The 25,774-nt window shown below is 42.3% G+C and overlaps 1 protein-coding gene across 1 annotated transcript; it reads right to left on the bottom strand.

The window, feature by feature from the left end:
- Nucleotides 1–407: 407 nt before the first annotated feature.
- abcc6a (ATP-binding cassette, sub-family C (CFTR/MRP), member 6a) lies at nt 408–25,345 on the bottom strand. The gene is made up of 31 exons (XM_054605136.1): nt 25,293–25,345; nt 22,332–22,508; nt 22,021–22,146; nt 16,584–16,721; nt 13,915–14,037; nt 12,747–12,808; nt 12,488–12,619; nt 11,119–11,325; nt 9,693–9,870; nt 9,301–9,462; nt 9,113–9,205; nt 8,355–8,558; nt 7,812–7,958; nt 7,582–7,669; nt 6,976–7,045; nt 6,758–6,884; nt 6,487–6,663; nt 6,231–6,398; nt 5,853–6,036; nt 5,634–5,718; nt 5,429–5,546; nt 5,047–5,254; nt 4,634–4,944; nt 4,148–4,347; nt 3,813–3,939; nt 3,466–3,567; nt 3,202–3,348; nt 2,925–3,083; nt 2,590–2,756; nt 2,237–2,431; nt 408–1,706 (listed from the first exon to the last, which is right to left on the bottom strand). Exons 1-31 carry the CDS (start codon nt 25,332–25,334, stop codon nt 1,598–1,600), a joined length of 4,533 nt encoding a protein of 1,510 aa, XP_054461111.1. The 5' UTR covers nt 25,335–25,345; the 3' UTR covers nt 408–1,597.
- Between the last annotated feature and the right edge of the window lie 429 nt (nt 25,346–25,774).

The following is a 25,774-nucleotide window of genomic DNA, read 5'->3' as shown; positions in this document are numbered from 1 at the left end:
AATTAAGTTAAATACTCAAATCCCCTGGCTGCATGCATCAAAACATTGCCATTCATAATAATATAACTTCCTATGTGAAAGAGAGATGTAGACTTGAGACTTTGAATGATTTTGGTTTACTGTGTATCATAAAAAAATTAATTTGTGACTTGTAAATTGCCATTTAAAATTGCTTTGGTCCCTCTGGGGCAAACCCTTCTGATTAATCTCTGTTTTTATTTTAGAAATGTGTTTTTAAGGACTGAAAGCATTTATGTTTATTGTTATTTCCCTCAAACACTCACTTGCAAAGACATGAATTCAAGCTTAAAGACATTGTAGATTCAAATAAAATTGTATTATTCAGCATGATGTATGAAACAAGACAGTACATTAACAGTCAAAGTGAAAAAATTAACAAGCTTGTTATAAAAAGTATAAATATAATACAATCCAAAATCTTAAGGACACTTAATACATTTTGTCATATGACATAAATAGGACTTCTCTTACAATATATTGTCTAAACCAGTAAGACAAAAACAGTGAATGCTTCTTCTCTTTGAAAAGTTCATAGGGTTCTTTCTTTGATTCGAGACTAAAGGTCAACGTGGACTATTTACAGTGTGTCATGTCAGCACCATAAAAACAATACAGATATTTTTCTTCTCTGCATATGGCCTGAGTTGTGTGGTGGAGGCAGAGACAATCACACAGAGATTCATCACCATTGTTTTGAAGAGGCATTCTCTTCATTCATGGTGGTTTTCACTACCGGCGTCAGGTTGAATCTGACCAGCAAGGTCTCTATTGACTTTTTTTATGTGTTTACTTTGACAGAAATAAACAACAGCCGCAACATAGTTGGACGATTGCTTATTTCTTGGCTCACTTCAATGTTTTCCTCTTTTCCCTGACAAAAAAAAATCCACATTGGCTTCTTCCAGCTCAGATTTTGAAGGCAGTTAAAACCTCACTTCCTCTACGTTTGCCAGGGTGAACCTTTTGAAGGTTAGTGTGTCCGAGTATTTCCTGTCCCAGTTTCTGGGGCAAGAAGACAAAATAGACTACTATCAGTTTACAATTACAAAATTGCCTCTTTCTTGGTATACAAGGCTAAAAAAAACGAGTAAACATCAACGTTTAAGCCTGAGACAACATCAGAAAATATATCATGTGCTTTATAACACTTACAAAACTACAAAAATAATATAGCTCCCATTCAAGAAGAGAACGAAAATCCTCAAGATTTGTGGTAGTCTTAGCTTGTAGCTCTGGGCTTAATCTTTTCATGGAATAAACTGACTCCACTACTCTATATACATTATTGATAGCTTGGAGACTCTCAACAATCCACTGTAGCTTCCTCTCAATGTTCACCATCTGAGGTTAATAATGTCTTTAGGACAGCATGTCTGTGTGTTAAAAACCAACAAATAGGGACTGCGTCAGCAGCTGCTCTTGAGATTCATTGACAATGCCCTCATGGAGAGGAGCTTTGAGCTGCCACAAAGCTTGGAATGGCCTGATTTTTTATGTGTGCTGGAGAGCCACACAAATAAGATGCCACATCTGTACACCTGGACACCGGCTCCGTGGTACGAAGCCCAATGAAGACTTAGACCAGCCCAGCTTCTCTGCACATTCTGTAAAACTGTCCCCGCTGAGCGATGAGGTTGGCTGGAGAGTCCATCTCAGAAATCTGGCCTCTGTCCATGACGATCACTCTATGAAGCGGCAGAAAGAGGAAGAAGATTGGTTTTAGATCACGCATGTATTTTTACACCTGATGTAACATTTACATGTGCTGTAACGCTGTGGTTTTTTGGTTGTCCAGGCCTATAACTGGGCATGTGATTAGTATACTGTTAAAGTGGGTCGTAGGAAAACAATTAAGAATTAACATTAATTTCATTAACTTTTATGAATTATTTTTTTTATAAACTGTCAAATAATGACACGTGCCCATTACAGGTTCCCAGTGTCCAAAGTAATGCCTTCCATTTGCTTAATTAGTCTGACCAAGAGTAAAAAAGGTATTCGAGTTACAGTGATATGAAAAACATAAAAGCAGCAAATCCCCACATTGGAAAAGCTGTAACCATCAAATATTTGGTATTTACAATAATAATAGTAATTTGGTATTACATGAAAGCTACTGAAATGAGTGATTGATAATCCAAATGATCATTGATACGTTTTCTGTCAGTCCACTAAATACCCCAAAATATGGACCACTTTGTAGATTAGAATGTACCTGGTGTAGTCCATGATAGTGTTAAGGCGGTGAGCAACGGTCAGGACGGTGCAGTCTTCAAACTGTTTGCGAATTGTTGACTGGATGAGCGTGTCCGTCTCCAGGTCCACAGCAGCTGTCGCCTCGTCCAAAACCAGGATCTTGGTTTTTCTCAGCAGGGCCCTGGCCAGGCACACTAGCTGGCGCTGACCCAGACTACACAGACAAAGGATAGGGATAGAATCACATATCAGATTCTATCCTGTATCTATCATGACACGTTGTGCGGATATCCCTGTAATAAGGTCTGTTTACGGACTAGAAAAACAATGGGTGGTGGTTTATATACAGTAAAATGAGTTATATCTGTATACCTGAGGTTTTCTCCTCCCTCTGAGCATTCGTGGTTGAGTTTGTCAGGCAGATTAGAGATAAAGTTTTTGAGGTGAGCAAGCTCCAGTGACCTCCACACCTCCTCATCTGTGTAGGTATCAAAGGGGTCGAGGTTCATTCGGAGGGAGCCTGAGAACAGCACAGGGTCCTGGGAGAGAGGACAGCAGATGTTATTCATCACCGCACGGTGCAGAATGGTAACAAGGTTATTACAAGTTAGAATGGCTTGTTCTACATTGGATACGGATTGGAGCTATTGCAAACAGTTTATATGATGAAAGCCAAGGCTCAGTTTCTGTTATTACAACTGTCGCACCTGAGGAATGATAGTAATGCGTGATCTGAGGTCATGGAGTCCGATGTCAGCGATGTTAACTCCATCTATAAAGATCTTTCCCTTCGCTGCCTCTAAGATCCTGAAGATTCCCAGTGCAAGTGAGGACTTCCCCGCTCCTGTCCGACCCACAATTCCAACCTGTAAAAGAGGTTTTTAGTCAGAATGTTCGTATAACATAATACAAGAAATTTAAACCGTCCAGGCTTAAGACCGGTAAAAAGATTGGGAGCAGTTTTTATCACACATGATGACTCACCCTCTCTCTTTCATGGATTTGTAAGGTGATGCCCTTCAGAGCCAACTCAAGGCCTTTACGGTACTGCAGCCCGTAGTCCTGGAACTCAATAGTACCTCTCTGGGGCCAGGCCAGGGGCAAGGAGCTGCCTTCAATACTCCAACTCGCCTGAATGAGACAATAAGAAAGGGTGAGTGGAGAACAAGAAAGCCTTTGTGTTGTGCAGTGTTGGATGTAGCGTTTCGAGCTGTGATTTGTTTATGTGGGTGTGGTGGGAACGCTTACCTCTTTAGCAGTTTCAGCATACTCGTTGACTCTCTCCACAGACACAATGTTGTTTTCCACATCAGTCCAGGCTCTCACAATCCAACTCAGGATTCCAGTCACCTGCAAGATATCCAAAACACTGATGTTTACTTTGAATCTTATTGCTGCGCTGAAAAATGCATTTGCTGATTGAGCAAAGCATTTATATTCCACTTTCTCCAGTTTAACCTCTAATTGTAGTCTCACAATGCTGTGCGGTGTGTGAAGTTGGCTGCCTTTTGATGTTAATAAGTCGGGTATTGAACTGCCTCCAGGACTGCTGTGTGAGAATGTGTGTGAGCGTGTCTGTGGGCAGAGCCTCTTACCTGAAGGGAGTGTGACACAGCCAAACCGACGATGCCTGGGCTCAGGGTGCCTTTTCCCATCACAGAGAGGATGGCAGCGGCTAAGACCACACCATTACCGACAAACTCCAGATTGACTGCCAGCCACCTGGGGATGTTATATTGATTTAGCTGTGGGCAGGCAACTACCAAAATGTGTCCCTATAGCTGAAGCCAGAAGTCATTTTATGTGACCATGTAACATAAGGCAATTGCAGCAACTGTTGCTGCTTTGATTCATCACTAACCCTCATGAACTGTTACTGAGCGATGCATAAATGAAATGAAAAGCACATTATAATCATCACATATCTCACCGGGTAGCCACAAATCGGGGGAAGTAGGAGGTCTGATTGAAGTCGACCCTCTCATTAGTCTGCTGAATGAACCTGGACTGCTCGCCAAAGGCCCGGATCACGCTGGCGCCCTGCACCGTCTCGTTGAAGTGGGTGTAGATGGGCGAGCGACTCACAGCTTCCAGCCTCCGCAGCTGACAGGATGTGGCGACGTAGAAGCTCTGTAGCCCACAGTGGAAAAGTAAAACATAAACTTTAATGAGTGAAAGAGGGAGCACTGAGGGCTTTCCCATAATTCATTGTGAATGTGTGCAACATCTATGTCAGCACGTGGGGGAACAAAACACAAGTGAATGGCAAAATCAGCAGGGTTGGTTTTGGAGCCCTGAGCTTTCCAATAATACACTGTAATGGAACCCAGCTCTTGCTGAGCCACCTTCAACATAAAACTCTCAAAGAAGAAAAGTAATTTGTGGTGAGTTGAAATGTTTGGGGGGGGAAATGTACCTGGACGAAGGCGTAAAGGAAAGCGAGAGGCAGGATGATCACGGCCGCAAAGGGTGTCGCCATCAACACAATGATGCAGACCTCCATGAGCTTGAAGACGTAGCTCAGCATCATCTTCAAGCCATCGGGGACCATGCAGTCGATGGCGTCGATCTCTTTTGCAAAGCGGTTGAGTAGGTTGCCGCTGGGTGTGATCTCGAAGAAAGACATCGGAGAGCGCAGCACGTTGATCAGCAGGTCCATGTGCAAGTGGCGAGAGGCGATGATGCCGCAGATGGAGATGGCGACAGTTGTACCAAAGATGGCGATACCTGAAGAGAGGGGGAAGATGTTTGATCACATCAGAGTCAACAAACCAGTGAAGACTCTTCATTTGTTTGAGCCATGAGGATTCTTTAAGCATTCTAACCGACCTTGCACAAAGCCAAGTGCACCGAACACGGTCAGTTTCAGGTCTGTGTCCATCTGGGTGCCGTTAACAATCGGGTCGTCGGCCCACACGCTCAGCCAGTAGTTGTAGGCCAATGAGGCGCCCTGCTGAAAAGCGTACAGGAAGACGATGGGAATGATGATGGCCAAGCCGATGGTCTTGAAGTACTTCTTGTACATCGCCAACTGCACCTGATGCAGAAAAACACAAAATGTACCTGTCAAACTCAAGGAATTAGATGATTATTATAATTATTAACTATTTTATGTTTTTTGTTCATTAAACATGCAATAACTTATTTTTGGGCCACTGATGCCTAATTTCACACCATTGGAAAAGAAGTCAGAAGCCATTTTTAGACTTACCCTTCCAGTGCGGGCCTTGTCAGCCTCAGTTAGCTTGCCCAAGTCCTCTGGTACCTGTTCCTGGTCGGTTTCAGACATGGGCTCCATATTCTGCAGGTTTGTATTCGTGGTGTCACCGCTGCGGGATACGGAGAGGCCAGAGGTCATGCTTGGGATGCCAAACATCTTTATCAAAGTTTTGCAGTTAACACGTTTGTTTACACACCCAATGAGCTGCTCCTGTGACAGATCTCTGGAGAACGGCATGAAGTCGACCATGCTGAGACGAGCATTGGACCTCCTGGAACCAGCTGAGAGAAAGGGATTTTGGGGGGTTTTAAAGTGGGATTATTCATCTTTAGACTGATGTTTATTACATAGTAGTCCTCCTTCCTGCAATTGCTGAATTTAATTTATATGGTCATCTTTTAACAGAATTTCTCACCTCTCTGTATGGCACTCTCTTTTCGCTCTGTACTAGCAAAGGTGTGAATGAAGTCGGCAAAGGCGCCATGGCGGCTTAGGAGCTCCTGGTAGGAGCCGCTCTCTGTGATTTCCCCATCTCCTAGGACGAGGATGAGGTCAGCCTGTGGCAGGAAGCTCATCCCATGGGTCACTAGGATGCGGGTCTGTATAGCAAGCCACACAAGTGAAAAAAGTAGCATGTAAGCACAATCCAATACCTAATGTCAGCAAAGTGGTGGTTTTCATATTATAATAACAATAGTGTATGCCGCGTGCCTGTAAGTGGTTTAAGGGATTGTTAAACTGTGTTTTAGCTCTTTACAGCTGATTTGCCTTTTGGTTTTGTTACATGTATTACCTTGTCTCTAAGGACTCCTTTTGGTCCAATGACTTTGTCAAAGATGTGTTGGCCCACATGCGCATCAACAGCAGACAGAGGATCATCCATGAGGTACACATCAGCCCTTCTGTAGACAGCCCGGGCCAGGCTCACCCTCTGCTTCTGCCCACCTGAGAGGTTCAATCCCTGCAGGGACACAAGGATTCAAAGTTTAGATAAACTCAAAGGATTTGGAGATATATAACATATAATTTGCATTTCCCTTTTTTAATACCTTTTCTCCAATTTCTGTAGCATCTCCAGCAGGTAGGATTTCCAGGTCGGGCAGCAGTGCACAGGCCTCCAGCACTCGGTGGTACCACGTCTTCAGTTTCTCACAGCCAAATAAGACGTTGTCTTGGACTGTGGCGTTCTGGATCCAGGCCTGCTGGGGCACATACGCCACCGAGCCCTGTGAAGACACACGTCAAAAAGAGAGTCAGTATTTATTAAATGAAACCCACAACTAAGAATAAAACTTTTATGTGGACCACAAGCTCAAATACCTTAACAGTGACACTGCCGCTCCTTTTCTCTGTTTCACCAAGCATGGCGGATAACAAAGAGGACTTTCCACTGCCCACATGTCCGACTACAGCGACGAGGGAACCTCGAGGCACATGAATACTGATCCTGTCCACAAAGGAACAAATCGTTCTGTAAGTCTCTTTGGTTTCATTATAGATTTAGTATATTTTATTGTCATTACTTTTGTAACTCATACCTTTTAAGACATGGAGGGCCCTCAGCAGACCAGCTGAAAGTGCCGTTTTCTACCACCACGTCTTCCCCATCTAAACAAGACAGAAAGGTTGAGCAAAATGAACACAACCTGCAATAAACGCTTAAGACAGGACATGTTCTTTCAAACAGAGCAAGAGACAAACTTTCAAAACAAAAATCCCCTTAAAGTTTCTCATCAGAGTGCAGCCTGGGCGTAATTACAATTGAGTTGCCTTAATCATACAAATTACAGAGCTGTTGCTTATTCACAAGCTGTCTAAGGAAGTGTTGACAGATTACACTAAGAGGACTGTAGTGTTTCTCTTTTTTCTTTCTCTATCAATCATATGTCTGAATTCATGCTGTGATTTACATTCAACCACTAAATGGGAACATCCTATCATTACCCTGTCTACCAGGGACCCAGGAAGTGACAGTGCACATGATCCATACAAGGTTGTGGTACTCCACAGATATAAACAACAAAATCTTGCGGGCTGCTTGTATTGATTATGACAGCCTATGATTTAGGCAGTATTGGGAACAAATTGTGGAAATTGGTGAAATTAAGCCACGCAGAATAGTAATTTATGGGTGGGGTTCTTACCAGAACTCAATGGATCCTTTGAGACATTGTCCGCTTTCAGCTCCTCTGAGCACAGGTATTTTCCCAGACGTCTCAGTGAAACCATAGCCTAAAAATCAGACACAGTGGTTAGTTAACTGAGCTATATCCGTCACATGGGACCATAAAAATATACCTCATCAGGCACCATGGATGGAAAAAAAACAAAATTCTCAAAACAATCACAAGTATTACATTACAATGTCACCTACCTGCATAGTTGTGCTAATAGCGAATGGAAGCTGGCTGAGTGGGGTCTTCAGGATGTTGATCAGCGCCATTGAGACAAAAACTTTCTGTGCATCCAGGACGTTCCTGTCATCGAGCGTCACGTAGACTCCAAACATGGCGAAGGCAATCTTGGGGGGAAAAGAGATGAAATATTACATATACAGGCAAAGACTTGTGAGATGGATGATCTTTAGAGACACAATTTATAGGATAAGGCTGGTATTATTCTAAATCCCATGAAAAGACCAAAGAAGCATTAGTCTGTCTACCGGTACTCTCTAAGCCCCAAGCCAAGTTGCTCCTACTGAAGATGCGAATCTTTTAAAGCATGTCACAAATATGTATTTTTATGTTATGTTTAATTTATTGTCACGCTTGCAGCATGGCTCTAAAATTAGCCCTATGCTTTTTTCTATTCTAAAATGCTAGCTGACCTTGTACAAAGCTCAGTACACCAAACACGGTCAGTTTGAAGACTGTATGTACACTTTTTATTGGAAACTCCTATAGTTTCGTGCACTTACAAGGAAAGAAGAGGAGTTGAAGGATGCGATGGAGATGGAATAAAGGATCTGAGACTTCTTCAGGGCTTTGAGCTCCTTTTCTCTGTGGCCCAAAACCTGCTCCAGGAAGGCCTTCTCCCATGCATAAAACTTCAAGATCTTTATCCCATTCAGGATCTCATTCATCAGTCTGATGCGGCCATCCATGAACTTCATTTGCACCTCCTGTTGACCAGACAAAGAGGTTTATGGATTTTGTCATGAAAAAAATTAAACTATCCAAAGCTGCGGGACAGTGGAAAGGCAATTACCAGACCAAAGCAAATACATGCATTTGTGAACATGGGTTTGTCTGCGCTCGTTACAACTGTAGTAGTTTTCCTGAACATCATAGAACTTGTTAAATGCAGTGAGAATTTATTGCTTATTACATTTGACTGATTTTTATGACAAGGAAACAACAAAGGGCCTGGAATGTGGTCACTGAATTCAAGACTAACTTCGATTAAATTGGCATCAAAATTTACAGAACCGTCTGTTGTTTATCCAAAGAAATGAAAAATTATGTTTTCCTACTGCCCACCCTTTCCTTTCATTGTTTTTCAAGCACGTTATATGGGGCAGACATCAAAAGGACAAGAGAGAATGTACCATCCAGGCCAAACACCCACGCGGCTCTTCAGCCACTATCTAAACCAGCTGTGGCATCCCTGACTTAACATGCCAGATGTCGGGGCTACTGGAGGAAAAGTGTGCAGGATTCCTGTAACTGCTTTTACCTGTAGCTTGCTTCTTTTCTTTGCTATGAATCCGTTGAGGGGAAAAATTAGAATGACAGTGGCGATTCCAGCCAAAGCCGATGGGCCGAGATGCTAAATAAAACAAAGGATGAAAAGGTGTCAAGGGCCTTTCAGTTAAAATGCAGTTGTGCATGAATGAGCAGCATTGTGAAAACATTTGGACATACCTGCCAGAGGAAGAAGAGACAAAGAGCAATTTCAATAGGAGCCAGCCAGACAGCGTTGAAGTACACCACAAAGTCCATGAGCTTCTGAGTGTCTGCCGAAACCAGATTCACAATCTCGCCCACAGTGCAAGTCCTCCTGGCAGAACTGTTTATCACCAAAGACTGGATTGACGACAAAAGAGACAAAGACATTTTAGCCCTCAGATGTCCAATATGGATTAACGTCCTCGTAAAGATTTCATACCATCATTCATTTTAGGTGAAAGCTGTTAATCATACGCTGTTTTCCTGTCTAGAAAGAAGAGACAGCTGTTGTTTTTGCCATTTAAAACGTAATTTATGTGTTGTCTAGAGGTTAGCGGCTACATGTCCGTGGATGCGGATTTACCCACCTTCCTGTAAACCAAGCCCATAACAGCTGTCTTCACCCTCATTCCCACTGTGAAGCATGTGTACATGTACTGATGGCTGAAGAGGGACTGGAGACAGGACAGCAGGAACATTAGAGTGGCGTAGAAGTAGCCTTTCCACAGCGGAGCATCCTCGTCTCTCATGAAATCCAGAAGGAGACTGTGGAGATACATATTTAATGAGGTTGTTCAGTTTTTTAAGTCCAATCAAAAACTTTGTTTCTATGTATGATTTTCCCTGGAACGCAGTGAATGAAAACAATCAAAGCAGACACAGACAGGTTTTTACCCTTATCTTTTTTTTTACCGTATTTTTTTACTCAAATGTGGTATTATTCGACTTTTATTGTGTCCCTTAAACCAGCGGCCGTTGGTGCTGCTGTGGCTGCTGGCTGACTGGCCCGCACAGAGTAGCTCGGGTTACACAACAGTGCTCAGCTTGTGGCCGGGCTGCCCTCACACTTGGCCAGCGGTTCCCTTATTGTGGTCCGACAGCATTACTGCCTTTTAGAGCCTCCTCTCCCTCTCGGCCTGTCATCCTCACTGGATAACAGAGGGCTGTGGTCTCGTCTACTTTTCCTGCTCACAGCTCCATGACCGTAATTAACACTTGCACTGATTCTGTGCTGTGCATCAACAACAACATTCCAGTCTGGCTAGTGGGATTGTGCGGCGGGTGGCGGGTCAGCCATAACCTGTTTTCATTGCTGCCAGCTTCTGTTGTTGTTTGAGTCACAAATCATTGAAAACAGGACAATGAAGTTGATATCTGAGGTGTTAACCAAGTAGTTGTTTCTACAGTAAAGTATATCCAAACATGTAGACTGTAGTATCTGCTTAACCCAGTGTTTTTTAAATGATACCAGGAAAATATAATCTCTTTTGCTTAAATCCCTAAATTGGACAGTTAACCCCCCAAAACCACAATAAAAGCTATTTTTACTGTAGCCTGGGCTACAGTCTATCCAGGTAATTTCAGTCTAAGCTGAGGTTTTGAAATATTTGGCTGCAGCTTTCCTTAATACAGTGCACGCAATGCCATTTGGTTTGCTGGCTCCACAAACTGAGAAAGCTATATTTGAAGAACTCAACAAAAAAAACTATAATGACATGGTAAATTGCGATAGCCACTTTCTAATGCGCAATTTAATTGAGAACTTCTTGTTCTTCAATGCAATAATCCTTATGCAGAATGAGCAGAACACAAAAATGTGTGGATTATCTTGTTATTTTTGGTGCTGTTTGCACTATAAACCAAATACCTCTGAGCTTCATGGTACTAGGTTGGAGACAGTTAATATCTACAAACATTGGCAAATCACGCAACAGCTTTTTTTTTTTTGTTGCCATATTGCACTCATTGTGAGAGCATATTTAAGTTTCAGTGAACTTTTCATGGAAGTCTTACCTGAGCACCTGGGGGATGGCGAACATGAAGGCATCGTGGAATATGATACACAAGGTACCGGTCAAAAAGTATGGGCCAAACTTGCGTGCCAGAGCCCTGAGCAGGAAGAAGCCGGAGCTCTGCTCCTCCTGCAGCTTCCTGAGGAGCTGAGCCTGGTCTGGCAGTCTGCTCCCCAGAGCCACACCCGACGCTAAGGCCTTCTCCTGCCTGCCAGAGGGAGAAAACAGACGAGCCGTCTGTGTCAGAGATGCCCCAACATGATGCTGGCGCCTTTCAGAACTTAAATGTAAAACAGACTGTTAAAACAAAACCTGTTGTTATTCGTACCATCACTGATGGACTCAAGGATTTGCCAGGAGTAAAAAGCATTACTCACTGACATGATTATTGGATTTAACGAGGGATCTTCAAAGCACTGGGTCATGTTAACAAGCTTTGACGCAAGGTTCCTGCCTTGACATTGTGGTGCTCTGTGTCCTCAAGGGACTGCTTTGGACCTATTTATGGCCCAAAATGCCTCAGATGATGAGACGTCCCAAATTCCAATTTACCGCAATCATGGCTCAGTCATGTTCTGGTTGGGTCATTAATTCAACCGGCACCATGCTGACGTTTGGCCACATTGCAATAAAATGGAATTTATTCTTTGTGCAGGACATCTGCATGTCTTGTAAAAGTTTTTTTCTTTGTGAAGATTGGTCATCAGCTGCACGTTTTCTTCATTCTACAACTACTAACGAATACACAGAGCAGGTTAAGCAGACAATCACAGCGCTCATTAAAGGGGCAGATTGTATGCATGAAAGACAATTTACTTGAAAATTGAAAACAAGATGTATAGCACTCCATAAAATGTCTACTGTGGTTCTCGATGGAGCTTTCTAAAGTTTAATAAAATAACCCAGGCGATGTCATTGGGGTTAGGATGTCACCAGGACTATCATGGTTTGGGCTCTGAGACAAAAAATTCATAACATAAAGTTTTTGTTACAAACCTGGGACATAGGGGATAGATGCTATTGGTTGCATTATGGGCAGTGTACTGTTTTTGGAACTTGAGTATAAGACCAAATACCGACAAAACTATTGACATTTCCATCAGCTTCAGCTGTACTTTGTGTTTTGCACTAATAAGGACATGTTAGCATGCTAATTAGTTAATATGTTAGCATTGTCATTGTGAGCTTGTTAGTATTAAGCTCAAAGCACAGCTGATCCTGTGTGCAGCCTCACAGAGCAGTTTGAACGGTTGTAGACTCTTAATCTTGTTTAATCTTTCTTTTTAGAGACTCTCAACTTTATGAAAGTTCAATACCAAATTGCCGGGGTTCCTTCAAACTATCAGTCTGAAATGATCAGGCGTTCTCACTTTTGAAGTTTGGCACATTCATCTGTCCAGTCCTCCTGAAGCTCAGAGATGATCTTGTGCGACGTGTCTTCCTCTCTAAGGGTCCACAAGTCCTCTGCTTCCAGCGGGGTTCGATATCCTTTCACAACAAGCCTGAGGAGGATGATTCACACACATAATCGTCAACAAAACACACATATTATTGTAAACAAGTACAAACTGTCGCTGCAGTGAGTCAGCCAAAGCCAAAAAATTAGAGGTTTTTGAAGAACCATCTTACCCAGTGAACCACCAGAAGAGGATCTTTGACAGGAAAGAGGCGTCTTTCACGGGACAGGGATTCTGCAACAGATTAAAGACCAGACTCACTGTTGTTTTCGCAGTAAATCTCTCACCACTTTAAGGCTTTCGAGACACACACAGCTTCACAGAGGCTGATGGCGGTTGATGGCTAAATGGTGCACTTGTGATGACTGTGTTTCAGAATGCTAATGTGTGTACAGTCAGGTGGTCCACTGCGGGAAGCAAAGGCCATGAACTCCCACAGGACAGAATAAATAGAGTTCAGTGTTAGAGGTGGATGATGACGTTTTGAGGTCTAGCGCAGACAGAGCGGAAATGTCGTATCACAAACTGTCCAACAAGTGGATACACACACACACACACACACACACACACACACACACACACACGCAGACACACAGAAAGTTTGTCCTTTCACGCATTCTTTATGGCATCTCTCCACCCTGCCACCCACTCACCAGGGTGTTTGCTCACTTCATTACCAGCGCTCTCCCTCTCTTCCTGTGAGTAACTTTTACCAGAGCGTGGGGCAGAGCGGAGGAGGAGGTGGATGAAGACGAGGAGGACACACCAAGGAGTGACCAATGGGTGTGTCCACCACGCCAGACCGCGGCTTCTGCCCCCTCAGCCTCCTCACCACTGGCCAAGGGCTTCTTAGGGACTTTTCCGTCTATTTTGATTGGTTATCACCGGGGTAATATTACATCACACGTCTGTTTGATTGATTAGAAGTTCATTTTCATTAACCTGTCAGCTGTCCGGAACCAACTTGTTATTTGGAGCTTGAGAGTCATCAGGCTCCTGTTTGATGGGATAGTGGGATTTGTAACAAGTAATGCCTGTGCTGTTGTGTGGTCACGGGCTCTAAGCAGCGGTCGTCATGTTATCCCATACTTAAGCGAGTGAGTCGCGTTGATGGTATGCAGGAGAACAACGACAAACACACACATTAACACTCTCATCATAGGAAACCAAAATGGTGAAGTGAGAGTGGAAGGTGGGAGGGAGGTGAATCACATCATTTCCTCCAAAAGGGAAAAATGTCTTGACAACAAAAGTTGAAAACCACAAGAGCTGCTCAGGCGTTTTCTTTCCTAGGTATTGACGTTTTTTGACGTAAGTGGGATACATTCTTCTCTGCCTACCTTTTCCAAGACGGTTTTTCCCTCCGGAGGCTGGTCAGCAAAACAACACAGGAAGAGCTGGGCCAATTGGATTGTGAAGTAGGAGAAGAAGGCGAGGTATCTCACAATATCTGAGGCAATGCCCTGTGGAATAAGAAAGCACAGATTAAGGAGGCTGCTACAGGGCTGAAAAATACCAGTCTTTTATCCAGAGTTCCTTCAGTTAATTTGTGTTAAGCTATTCCAGACAAGTTTTGTAAGTTAGATTTCTATTTCAAGCTTAGGACACAGTTAATTGGTTTTGTGGCTGTGCACATGCACAGAAAAATAACATTGCTCTTAAATCAAGACATAAGGTTGTCAACATGATCAACGTGTTTTGGTTGTTTCATCTATTTCAACATTGCTTAACAAATCACACAACATCCTGTGTTATACAGCCTCATTCATCTCCACTGTGGCTTGGAAATACATTGCTTTTCCCATGCTAACACATTGTATAGCAGAGGGATGGTTAACTCACCAAGATCACAGACACAATAAAGAGTATTTTGGACCTTTAAGCTAAAACAGAATGAGAACCCAAAGTCTTTAATGGTGTACTTTGTATAAATGAAGCGATAGTTAAAGCTGCCTCTCAGTCACGCTAAGAGCCCGTATCTGTAAATAGGGAGATTGTGGTTTCACAAACCAGCACCCTTACAGTCAATCAAGGGAACAGCTGCGTTATTAACCGCTCAGAGACTTTTGTGAAATGTAGGACTTGCTTGTTATTCTTGACGTACAGAAATTGTGGGGTTTGGCAGATACATTGTTTACTACTGGGTCAAGGCCACAGCCACAGCAAATCTGCTCAATGTGCATTCCATGGCTGTACATGAAAGTCAGAGCCATGGTAAACAGTAAAAACGGCTTTCTCTGAAAATTGTGGTCCTGTGCCCAGAAAGGAGATATGAAGGGGCCCAGTGGATCCGGCCACACTGTGAAAAACAGGGTCAGGATGGTCGGGGAGTGGGTGAGAGAAATGTAGGTCGGGCGACTAAGAATGGCAGAAGCTCGACAAACATAAACCCAGTCAACTCGAGTTATCAACGCTGCAATGTGAATTAGACACTTTCTTTAAACATGTTCACAAAATGTGTCAGTACAATATTTAATGTGAGTTGACACAATAGACGGGGAAAAACTGCTAAGCTGCGCTAAAAAACTTTGTTGTGGTTAAAGTACTTTTTCCCTATCTCAGATTAATTGTTTTGCAACAGTAACGTTATCAGCATTATAGTTAAACATTCTATAAGACATGCTTTAACACTAACACATATACAAAAAATGCTCAGTAAGCTTAGCATAAAGACATGAAACAGCTAACCTTGCTTTTTCCAAATGTAGCCTAAAATCCTCCCAACAGCACAGCATCAACCCACATTGTTGTTTTTATTCTTTGTTTTTGTACTTATTAAACAAATGAGAGTCAAGTTAGCTGTTTCCCCCTGTTTCAAGTCTTTGTGCCTAACTTATAAGGCTATTTAGCTAGCGTATGTCTCCAAATGTCAAACTATTCCTATCTATGTAACAGGAGTTATTAGCTTTTGAGTGAAAGTCAACGATAAATTCCTTTGCTTTTTTTGTTTTGGGGTGTAATAAACAGCCCTTGGGTCATCTTATTAGACATCTGTTCTTTTATGTAGTTGTCTTAATTATCTCCAGTCCAACTTTGACTGTATCTTCTCCAACCATTTCACCTCAGTCTACCTATAATACCGTTCACTCTCATGACCAAGCAAAAGACTCTGGATGGTATTAAGACCGTACAGAGAAATTGATGAACAGTACCCACATGAATTTGGTTATTCAAGATGTACAGGTATACAATATGGTGGCGAAATATATAGGTGACATGTGCATCCTATTTGCACGCGTGTGGTTGAATGAAATGAAAACATCTGTGTTTGAATTCTAAATGGCATCGCATTATGTGCGGATGCATAGATTTCCATCTGGCTGTGTTTACAGCAGTGTAGGCCCATAAACACAGCGCTGACGTTCCTCTGGTCTGACCCTGGGCTGCCATGTCTCACCAGCATTTATCCAAGGGCCATCATTACTCTCCCCCAAGCAGTGTGGGAATGTCACACTGAGGACGATAAAACAGAAATATGGATGTGTGTGTGTTTGTGTGTTTTTATAGAAATGCAAATGCGACTGCCCTACGGCTGTGTGCGCTTAAATAGGAACTTACCCCATACGACAATGATTGCAGTGTCTGACGTGAGTCACAGGAAGAAAAGGCTAACTTAAACACACACATGCTTGACCAGAATTGGCAGTGTCATCCTCTAACACTTGGTTAACTTGGGCTACCTTGGTTTAAAATGGGGGATGAAACAGAAACTCTTTGCTGACACAGGGTATATCTCACGCTGTGCTGCTGGAGTCTTGTGTCTAGACTATGGGTAGGAGTGAACCTGATTAGATATCACTGCATGGTATTTTGACACTGCAAGTTCACTGAGTTCAAACCTGACAAACACTTTTACTTTGGCTCTGAATTATTCCTTATTTTCAATATAGAGCATTTAAGATGCTTGTTATACACAGCGTCGTGTGTTAGGACACTGTGATTATGTTTTTTTATGAAATAAAATGTTATTATGTAACAATCCATATTAATCAATAGACTGAAGACATACCTCATCCATGGCCAGCTGGATCTTCGCTCTTAGAGGCACCAGGGAACAGACCACAGCCAAGACCCAGAACAGGAAGAGGAACACAGAGGAACGACAGCCTCTTATTCTTTCCAACTGGATGATGCATAAGGCCAGGATCTAGAAAGAGACAAAGAGAGACAGAGAGACTTCATCCAACAAATCACATGTGGGGGTCTCACAACGCAGGAGAGGAAACAATCCCAAAGCTTAGAGAGCACTCAAATCCCTGACTCCTCGTTTAAAAACAGCCTGTAGCCACTCAACAAGGACACGAAAACATGATTTCCACGTATTTGGAAATCATGTTTCAAAGTAAAACAAGTTTTATTTGCCAACCATTTAGCTTTATTTTTTAGTCACCCATTGGTTCTAAACTTCAAACCAAACTTTTTTCTTAGTTGCTCTGGAAAGAAACTCTTTCTGAGCTGCTATTCAGTGTCACTCCACTTTAATTCAGTTGAAGAGAATATGCCCTTTCTTTCCCGTATCAGGTGCTGATGTCATTGCCAACCTTTTTTAACAGGGAGGGTATAATTAGATTCACTCTGATCTAATGCAGCCGATGGTGGTTTTAGAAAGAACTTGGGATTCTGGGATTTCCCTGGCCGCAGCCACAGATGGCATCCGGCTGACTTCCGCCTACAAAGAATTGAATGCATGGTATGTTGCATGCCCTACACACATTGCTTAATGTTTTTATAAACTTTCCTTTAAAAAACAAACAAACTCTATTCCATGATGTTTTCTCAAAAATAGGCCAGATTCAGTGTTTGGACAGGGTTTGTCTGTATGTCATCAGAGGAGTCAGGCATCTGCTGTTGAACCACTGTAATTGGTTCTCTGAGTCGTAGGCCAAGTAAGACGTCACTATGTCATACCAGCTCATCACCAAGTGGGGAGAAGCGGGCTTGGGTTTCATGATGAGTACCGCATTGGTTACTTTGGGATGAGCCACAGAACGGTGCTGTTATAAACCATAGCGGCTTAATAATTATATACGTTTTTCACATCAACAACCCTATACATTTCGTGGGGATATGTGTACAGATTTCTGTGTGGTGGCTATGGGGGCGAAGATCCTAATGTGCTCTGGTGGATATAAACAGCAAACAGGGTTTTCATTAACTTGCTGTGGTGACACACTGATTCTTTATTCTTTTGTTCATTCATTTTCCCTGCACACTTGATACTTGCCAGTCTATTGAAGGATGAATACAGATAGACACGCACTAACAATCATACCTATGGGGAATTTAGAGTCTCCAGTCCAGCTGACTGGATGCTGCAGCCAAAAGCACACCTATAGAAGGGACGCAAACACAGAGACAACTGGCCAACTCAAAGCATGTGAAGGTCCAAGACCTCTAAGAATGTTGATGTGTGAAGTTGAAAATGCTCCACTTTTTTCTAGTGATAAATGAGGAGCTTTTTATTTTCACACTTGGGAGTGTGAAAGGGGAGGGACGTAACAAGCTGTAAACAAATAATTGATCTATTATCACCTTATGAAGTTTAAATTGCAAACATGTTGGCAAACAGTTGCTTAATTTACTCATCCAGCCGACATGAAACAACATTGTCGTGTTGAGTCGTGTTTTTGTCCACCTGAAGAATGTGAGTCCTTTTAGCTCAACAAAGCTGAGGCCGAATAAGCTGAAATATGTTTAAAAAGTCCAGGAGAGCTCAGGGGAACTGTGGTCTGCGATAATTTTCTGTGTTTTCATCACCATAATAAGTCTCAACTCAATTGTTGATTTTAAAATATGAATTACTGCAGCTGTAAGTAGTATTTACATCAATAAACAACAATTTATGATGATTAAAATATCATTTTTACCCTCAAAATATATGTTCCAATACTGCTCATTGATTTATTTCTGAGTTTTGATCAACTCTTCAGGTTTTCTATGGTACTGTCAGTCTCTCACAGTATGTCAGTCAGCAGCACCAGGCCCATGGTAAGAACTTAATGTACTCGACTGCTGGTACTTTAAGTCCTAAAGAAGTTGAGGCTGCATCAGCCTCAATCCAAACCTTAACATAAGTGGGGGAATCATAAAGCTGACCTTGGGTCAGCATCTGAGGGCAAGGACCCTGCTATTCCTAGCCTTCCGCTCTGACTTGCCATATTGCTGCAAACCATCAGCCATCTGTTTGTAGAAGTCAGTGGGTGGAACTAAGTCCATCACTGAGCCCCGAATCAAAACCCTACATTGTAATTACATGGGAAGTGTGCAGCGCTCGGGAAGGAATAGGACATTTACGTCATGGTATGGTCATGTGTGTGCTTTTCATCAATAGTGACCACGATTTGTGGGCTGAGAACTGCTACCATACAGGGAACAAGCTGGTCCGAGCAACAAGAGCACAGTGTTCCAGTCCTGCGCCCAGGGAACGGGTGATCAAGAAAATTATATCTTTTAATAAAGATAGATTTTCAGCTTGGTGGCAAGCTCTTCATCAGATTTAGTAGATGTTTGTTTTGTCTGTCCTTGGCCTAATAAATTATATTCTCAAAATAAATGATGTTTTTTGAACTATATCCCTTAATACAAGAGACGTCTCAGTGTATTTTTACCCAAACACTTGCTGCTATTGACACAGGAGTCTGAGTAGACCACAGGTAGGCCAGGCTGTCTGACTTTGAGTCTGTGCAGGACCTGTATACAGCTGCAGAGAGAGGAAGCTTTGTGAGTAAACCTATGCAGCTCACTGGGCTACACCAGCTCCTCCTATCCGGACTCAGCAGCCTTACTGTACTGCGTTGTAATTGTTACACCACTCCTGCTCGGGACAGACGGCATTTCAAACTTGCCATGCCACCCATGTTGTCGGCTGCACCCCTCTTCTCTTTGCTCCTACTCATCAGTGTAGTATCATTTAAAATATGCAGAAAATGAGTGGGATCAATGTTCTGAGAAACATTCAGGGTCGTTTCCATCAACACAAGCCACTGAAAGCATTTCTCTGATTGCACACCAGCCCTTATCTTCTGTAAATACTGTTCTGTGGGGTTATAGTTTGATTCAAGATGTTTGGAAGGAGAGAACACAAACAACTTTTCTAAAGATTAAAGATCTCATCTAAACTGCATAAATCTGCACAGGTCTTGCACAGATTTTGATCCAAACATTTGAGTTGTTAGCGCGGTTTCTCCTCAGACCTGAGCAAATCGTTGTGCGTCATATATTTTGGGTATGGTTTTGTTTATTCAAAACCTCAGGTTCTGATTCCAAGGTAAGTTGAATAAATGTTTTTTGCTTTATCTTTTTTTTTCTTTCTGCATTGCAACAAACAAGTTGCACCTTAAATACAGTCTTGGTCAGAACAATGGCGCTCAAAGGAGGAACTGGCGTCAAAACTTCCAGTCCAACAGCACACCTGTAGCCTAGCCTATATAAAGACTGAACCTCTCTGTAATTAGGTTTAACATAGGCTACAATTGTGTTTCATCACCGTTGTATTCGGTGGTTTTGTGTTTTTTAAAGATGAACAAAAAGGTTGGAAGAGATTCAAATGAGCTTGATTTAACGTGCATTATGAGTCAAAGCACTGCCACCACTTAACAACTAATTTACATGCAACTACATGATTAGAAGAGCATCAACAAAAAAATTGTGTGGACAAGCTCTGACTGTCCACTTGGCGATCATGAGTGAGTCAATGCTCACAGTTTATGACTATGATCAGCCTGCAATTGCAATGGTGTGGGGAATAGTAAAGAATAAGCCTCTAAAGTCATCTGAAGCATTTTAAGGTTTCTATACATTATTTTCTTAATAACATATGGTCTGTCACTTGCATAGCACCTACCAAGCACATTCTTCACTGTATTGAAACTTTGCACATACGTACATACTTAAAACCACATCCAATAGTAGCTGATGTCACTACACATGTACTCTGCACACTGATGAGTGATGGTCAAATACTGGCGCCGTTTACAGGGTGCTGTAATATTTGCATTGCCTGAAACACTATAAATCTAACCATGGTTATACATCTTTGCACCTCAGTGTCTGGCCAACATACTTACATAGGCTATATATTCTTTCATTTGCTGCACATGGACATGTGAGCCAGCAGGAAACAAGCTGAAATATTCCCAAAACTTCTGTTACCCAGAGCAACACCGGAGGGATGTCAGATGTGCGATATGAGCTACAAATCAATTGCATAGGTCAATAGTTAAAGCGTTTTTAACTTGCACTTGGACTCTGTAAAACTAATGCACAGTTATATGATTATTTTTCCTTCACTGTGTGTTGTGCTTGTCCACCTCATATCAGTATAAATAACAGGGCTTTCCCATTTGCTTATCTCTAGAGACTTGTGAAATTGCTTTAAAGTAGTAAGCTATTTTAAAGGATTTATTAGCAGAAATGGAATAAAATATAAATAACTATGTTTTAATTAATGTATTACCACATCATAGTGTTTTTGTTAGCACTGTTGCACACCATGTTTCTAAAAGGCAGCAACCTCCAATTGAAGTCATTGTGGAAGTGCCTTAAACTTGCATTATCTCTAATGGCCACCAGGGGGAGACAGCTCTGGTTGACAGAAGAACTCTAATTGTATGGAAGTCTATGAGAAAATGACCCTACTTCTCACTTGATTTATTGCCTCAGTAAACATAGTAAACATGAGTTTATTGTCTCAATCGCTTGTTTAAAGTATTCTTCAGTACATCATGATGTCCATTTAGTAAATTATGGTACATTTAGAGTAAAACAGACCATACAGGAGGGTATTGACAGATCGCTACCACAGCTTTGTCCGGTCTGGGTGTTGTCTGTGTTTATTTCTTACAACTTTAACATTTTCACAGTGTGTTTTCAGTTCAAGAAAGGTAATTGTAACTTTTTGGTCAACTAAAAATGTCCTATTCAGCAAAAACCCAAGATGGCCATGGCCAAAATGCAAAACTCATGGCTTCAAATTGGCAGTCCACACACCAAGGGGTGCAGTCACAGTGACTATGTCCACTTTATTTATTCAGTCTATGGCTTCTTTAGTAGCCCAGAAGAGACAAATCAAGCACAGGCTTTAGAGAGGGCCTTTTGCATTTATGGACTACCTGAACGCTACTGTATGATCTCTGACAGGAAAGGGAGGGATGAGTGAAGAGGTATTTGGTTCTGTGCATTCCGCAACATCACTGCTAGATGCCATTCAATCCTATACACTGCTCATTTAAGCCAATATCCATAGTAAAATTGACCTTGATTTATAGATTCATCACTTTGTAGGATGCTGCTCAACCACCTTTGATGCACTGATGCAAAGCATGCAATATTACAAAAAAGGCCCTTCCCTTATATGGCACAAAAAATCATAAAATTGAAATTACTTCAGTCGAATAATTCCCGGTTTGGACAGATATAAACGTGTAGGAAAGAGCCACAGTATTTACCACAGTCATGCTGCGTATGATGGGGCTGAGTAGGAAGACCATGTGCTGCTGGATCTCCTGGCTCCTCTCCAGCAGGATGTAGAAGAACTCCACAAAGCCAAAGGAGGCCAGCAGGAAACCCAACACCTGGGCAGGACACAAGATAAATGAAAAACTGAATGGAGAAACGTTGTTGTCAAATTTGCCGGTATATTTATTTTCTGTTGATATTGGGTTTTATGTTGAGACAAAAAAAAAATGTTGCTTTTGTATCTGATTGCAGTCATGTGAAAACCCTTGGACAATAAACTGAAGTCTGTGTGAAGTCTCACCATCTTGGTGGTGCTGAGGCCGGACATTCTAATGCGTCCGCAGTCATGGCAGTAGAGGTGAAGGCAGTAGAAAGGTGCCAACAACCACAGATAGATACAGGGCACCCACACCAGTACTGTGTTCTGGAAACACTGGGTCAGGTCTGGGTTGGCTGTGTACCACGTACGGTTCCAGTCCTACAACAAAGAAAAAGTTATAAAGACAGAAGTTTACATCAAGAGAGGAGAAGAAGTTAAACTGCGAGATTATATCCATCATCTGACAGACAGAAATTGTTCCAGAGAATTCATACGTCAGACCTTAGTTTTATCCATCAGGGCAGCGCAGAGTGAAACCGCAGCAAGTCAACAGAAAATGTGTCTGTGCCCAATCCTGACAGTATGTGATTTGGAAGGGGCCTTCTTTTGCTGAAAACTGAGTCAGTTTGTGGCTTTTTCTTCTGACAAAGTCTCTGGCTTGTTTCCTAATTTGAGTAGGACAATGCAAACTGTCAACACATTAAAATGTGAGGTCAAGGGTTATACTAATAATGAAGCCTATAAACAGTAAAAGTCCATGCAGACGAGGTGTGTTAGGAAAATGCTGCCAAAGGTTTGAGATTATGTAACAGCAGAAGCAAGAACGGTTGTCTTTAACAAAAAACAATACCAGGGGCTAAGTGGCCTGTTGTTGTCTTGCTTCCCTTGTTTATCACTTCACTGGCCTAATGAGGGGCAGGGTGTCTGGCTGTGCTAACGAGGCTGCCCTGCGGAGTCACCACAGGAAGTGGTTTAGCGCTTCTAGCATGGCAGAGTAGTCTGGCCCTGCTGGCAGACTCCCAACTGGGATAAGGAAAAGACGTCGCAATTGGTGGCAGCTGCAGCTTCATTATGTAACGCAGCCCTGCTGTTGAACCACGGCAGGTGAGACGCACTTTTGTAGTTGCTGCAGCTCTGGGAGGGCGGAGTGTCTCAGCATGAATAGTGATTAATTCAAGTTTACCATCAATCACTACTGTTTCCCACCTCTGGAGCCACAAGAGTATGAATCATGGCCTGATGGTAGCATACCTGTTCAAATCAGAGGGGGCTCTCTCTGACTGCATCAGGGTCACAACAATTCCCACACAGCTAAATCTTTATACCGGAGGTGGTTAAGGTTATGAAACGAACACAACATTTTGTACACCAGTGGTCTCTGTGAGCACTGATGTACCACAATCCGTTTAAGTGTTATAAATGTCTTGACAGGCAGTGTGTGGGAGGCTACTTTCGCAGACCCTTCTGACTTCTGCGGTCAGTGGCAGGCGATGAACAGAACGCTTTTATGTAAGAAATTCAACTTGTCAAACCTTCTCCAAGCACTTTCTTGTGCATTTTGCTCAGCACTTATCCTATTTCTGTGGTGGGTGCAGTAGATGCCACTAGTGTCTATTTTTACCTGACAAGCACAGTGATGTGAAAGTAGTAGAGACTTTAACTGCGCTGCAAACCTGCTGAATGCCACTTTTAACATCCTCAGAAATTCAGTGGCTAATAATGAGTTAAATAAATGAAATCTTGCATTGTCATGTAAGCAAAACATCATTATGCGCCTAAAGTTGGTAAGTCTTGAATGAATTTAGGACACTGGAATTTTAGGGGGAATTGATCATCCCCTTACAGTCTCACCTAGACCCCTTGGACCCGTTTTTCAAATAACAGGATGGCTTGATTTAAAAAGAATGAAACTAAATACACTTCTATCTCCTATAATGACCCCTTTCAAATTAGGCCAGCCTAACAAGCTCACATGCAGAGGGGTTTCCTGGATCAAACCTCTTCTGCTGAGCTGGATTGTGCATGTTCAGTTCAGTATTAAAGCCATATAAATCCTAATCACTACCCTGAGGCTGTGACCAATAAGTAAGCAATGACGCTGTTCCAAAGGTATGTGAAAGGGTGATTACTAAAGTTAATAAGTGAAATACTTTGCAGCCAACATGAGACAAAACATCTGTTAAAACATCTTCTACACATTGCAATTGATGTAGTGTGGCCGAGAACATCACATCATGTACTTTGAACTTTCGTGGCAAAGAAGAGCTGCACGAGACAATAGGTACTTTTGCTTTCTCAACAAAGTTTGATGGCCATCGTTTTCAGGTTTTGCAAGAGTAAAAACAGAGAAAGAGCCGTAATGAGAAACAGAAACACAGAGGGAGAGAGAGAAAAAGAGGGGGAAAGAGGCAAGTTGGGAGCAAGTGCATTCAATAATTTTGGAATTCCAGCTAGATGGCTAACAGCTCCATCCTTCTGTTTTCAAGCCGGGATTCAGAATGTGGAGGTTTGCTTTTATACAGGACTAAAGAGCCTTCCCAACAACAGCAGCTCACTCAGTGTGAGGCATCTCCACCTCTCAGCATCTCATAGTGCTGAATCACAGAGCAGAGTGACGGGAAACGCAACTCTGGCAAGCATTAAAGGAAATTCTCCCATTCAGACTTCAAACTGATTCCGTTCTTGTACTGCTGAATGCTGCCAGCTAACATTTTAGATTACCCCTCCCCCCTCTCTCTTCTAAGCTCAGGCTTATTTTTTTTAATTCTACTGTTTAGTAATAGACAGTAAAAACCTGTCGAATGAGCAGCATAGTTAATAGTTGGCCAATGATACAAGAACAACATGCTAATTTGGCTAATGCTAATTGCTTTAATCACTAAATTACATCAATGGTGAGGATTAGGCAAGTTAACTGGAGTAAGTGTTATGTTGTGTTATGCAGCTAAAGTTACATAAACAACAGTTGGTGATCATAATGCAGGTTCAGAAAGACAAAAACAAACTTTTACATAAATATTTACTCATTAATATTGGGCTTGAATTTTGTGACAAAGGAAACTTACTGAACGGACCCAAAATACCAAACTTTATAACTGAACTGAATATGGCAACATATTATACATACAACAAATATTACAGGTGAACACGTCACAAACTCACCCACAGAGGGTCCAGGCCGCTGAGTCTGCAAAATGCATCCATCCACTCGCTTGCTCCTTCCCTCCTGATGCTCCACTTGTTGGGGTCGATCAGCCCTGCGCCTCAGCCTCACACTCAGCACCAGTTAGTATGTGTGTGATGTGGGGAGAAAGAGTTTAGACTTTTCCTCTCTGGCTAATGGTAGTCAATCTTGGGGTTAGATGTTTCCTGTCTGCCTGTTTGGGTGGCACTTGCTATGTTTATTAGTGTGTGTGTGTGTGTGTGTCTGTGTTTGAATATTTTCCTCCCTTTTAGTAAAACAGCTGCTCTCAATGAAACTCTGTTTCTGTCTGTCTCGCTGTTTGAACTGCTGCTGTCCTGAGATCCTGTGTCTTTCTGACTTTCCCTCTGTCTGCCTGCTGTTTATGAGTGTGTCTCCTAGTTGGGTGGGTGGAAATCTCTCCCTCTCCCTCTCTCTCTCTCTCTCTCTCTCTCTCTCTCAC

The sequence above is a fragment of the Anoplopoma fimbria genome, chromosome 9 (assembly GCF_027596085.1).
Source record: "Anoplopoma fimbria isolate UVic2021 breed Golden Eagle Sablefish chromosome 9, Afim_UVic_2022, whole genome shotgun sequence".
Classification (NCBI taxonomy): domain Eukaryota; kingdom Metazoa; phylum Chordata; class Actinopteri; order Perciformes; family Anoplopomatidae; genus Anoplopoma; species Anoplopoma fimbria.
The sequence above is the reverse complement of the archived record's forward strand: the minus strand, read 5'-3'. Positions and strand labels throughout refer to the sequence as shown.

Excerpts from the sequence above, each read along its gene's own strand:
- abcc6a (XM_054605136.1), bottom strand. The coding sequence starts at position 25,334 with ATGGATGCATTTTGCAGACTCAGCGGCCTGGACCCTCTGTGG. Across the intron at positions 9,206-9,300 it reads GTCTCTTCTTCCTCTGGCAG|CATCTCGGCCCATCGGCTTT; the intron begins GTATGTCCAAAT and ends TGTTTTATTTAG. Across the intron at positions 5,255-5,428 it reads ACAAGGCCCGCACTGGAAGG|GTGCAGTTGGCGATGTACAA; the intron begins GTAAGTCTAAAA and ends TTTCTGCATCAG.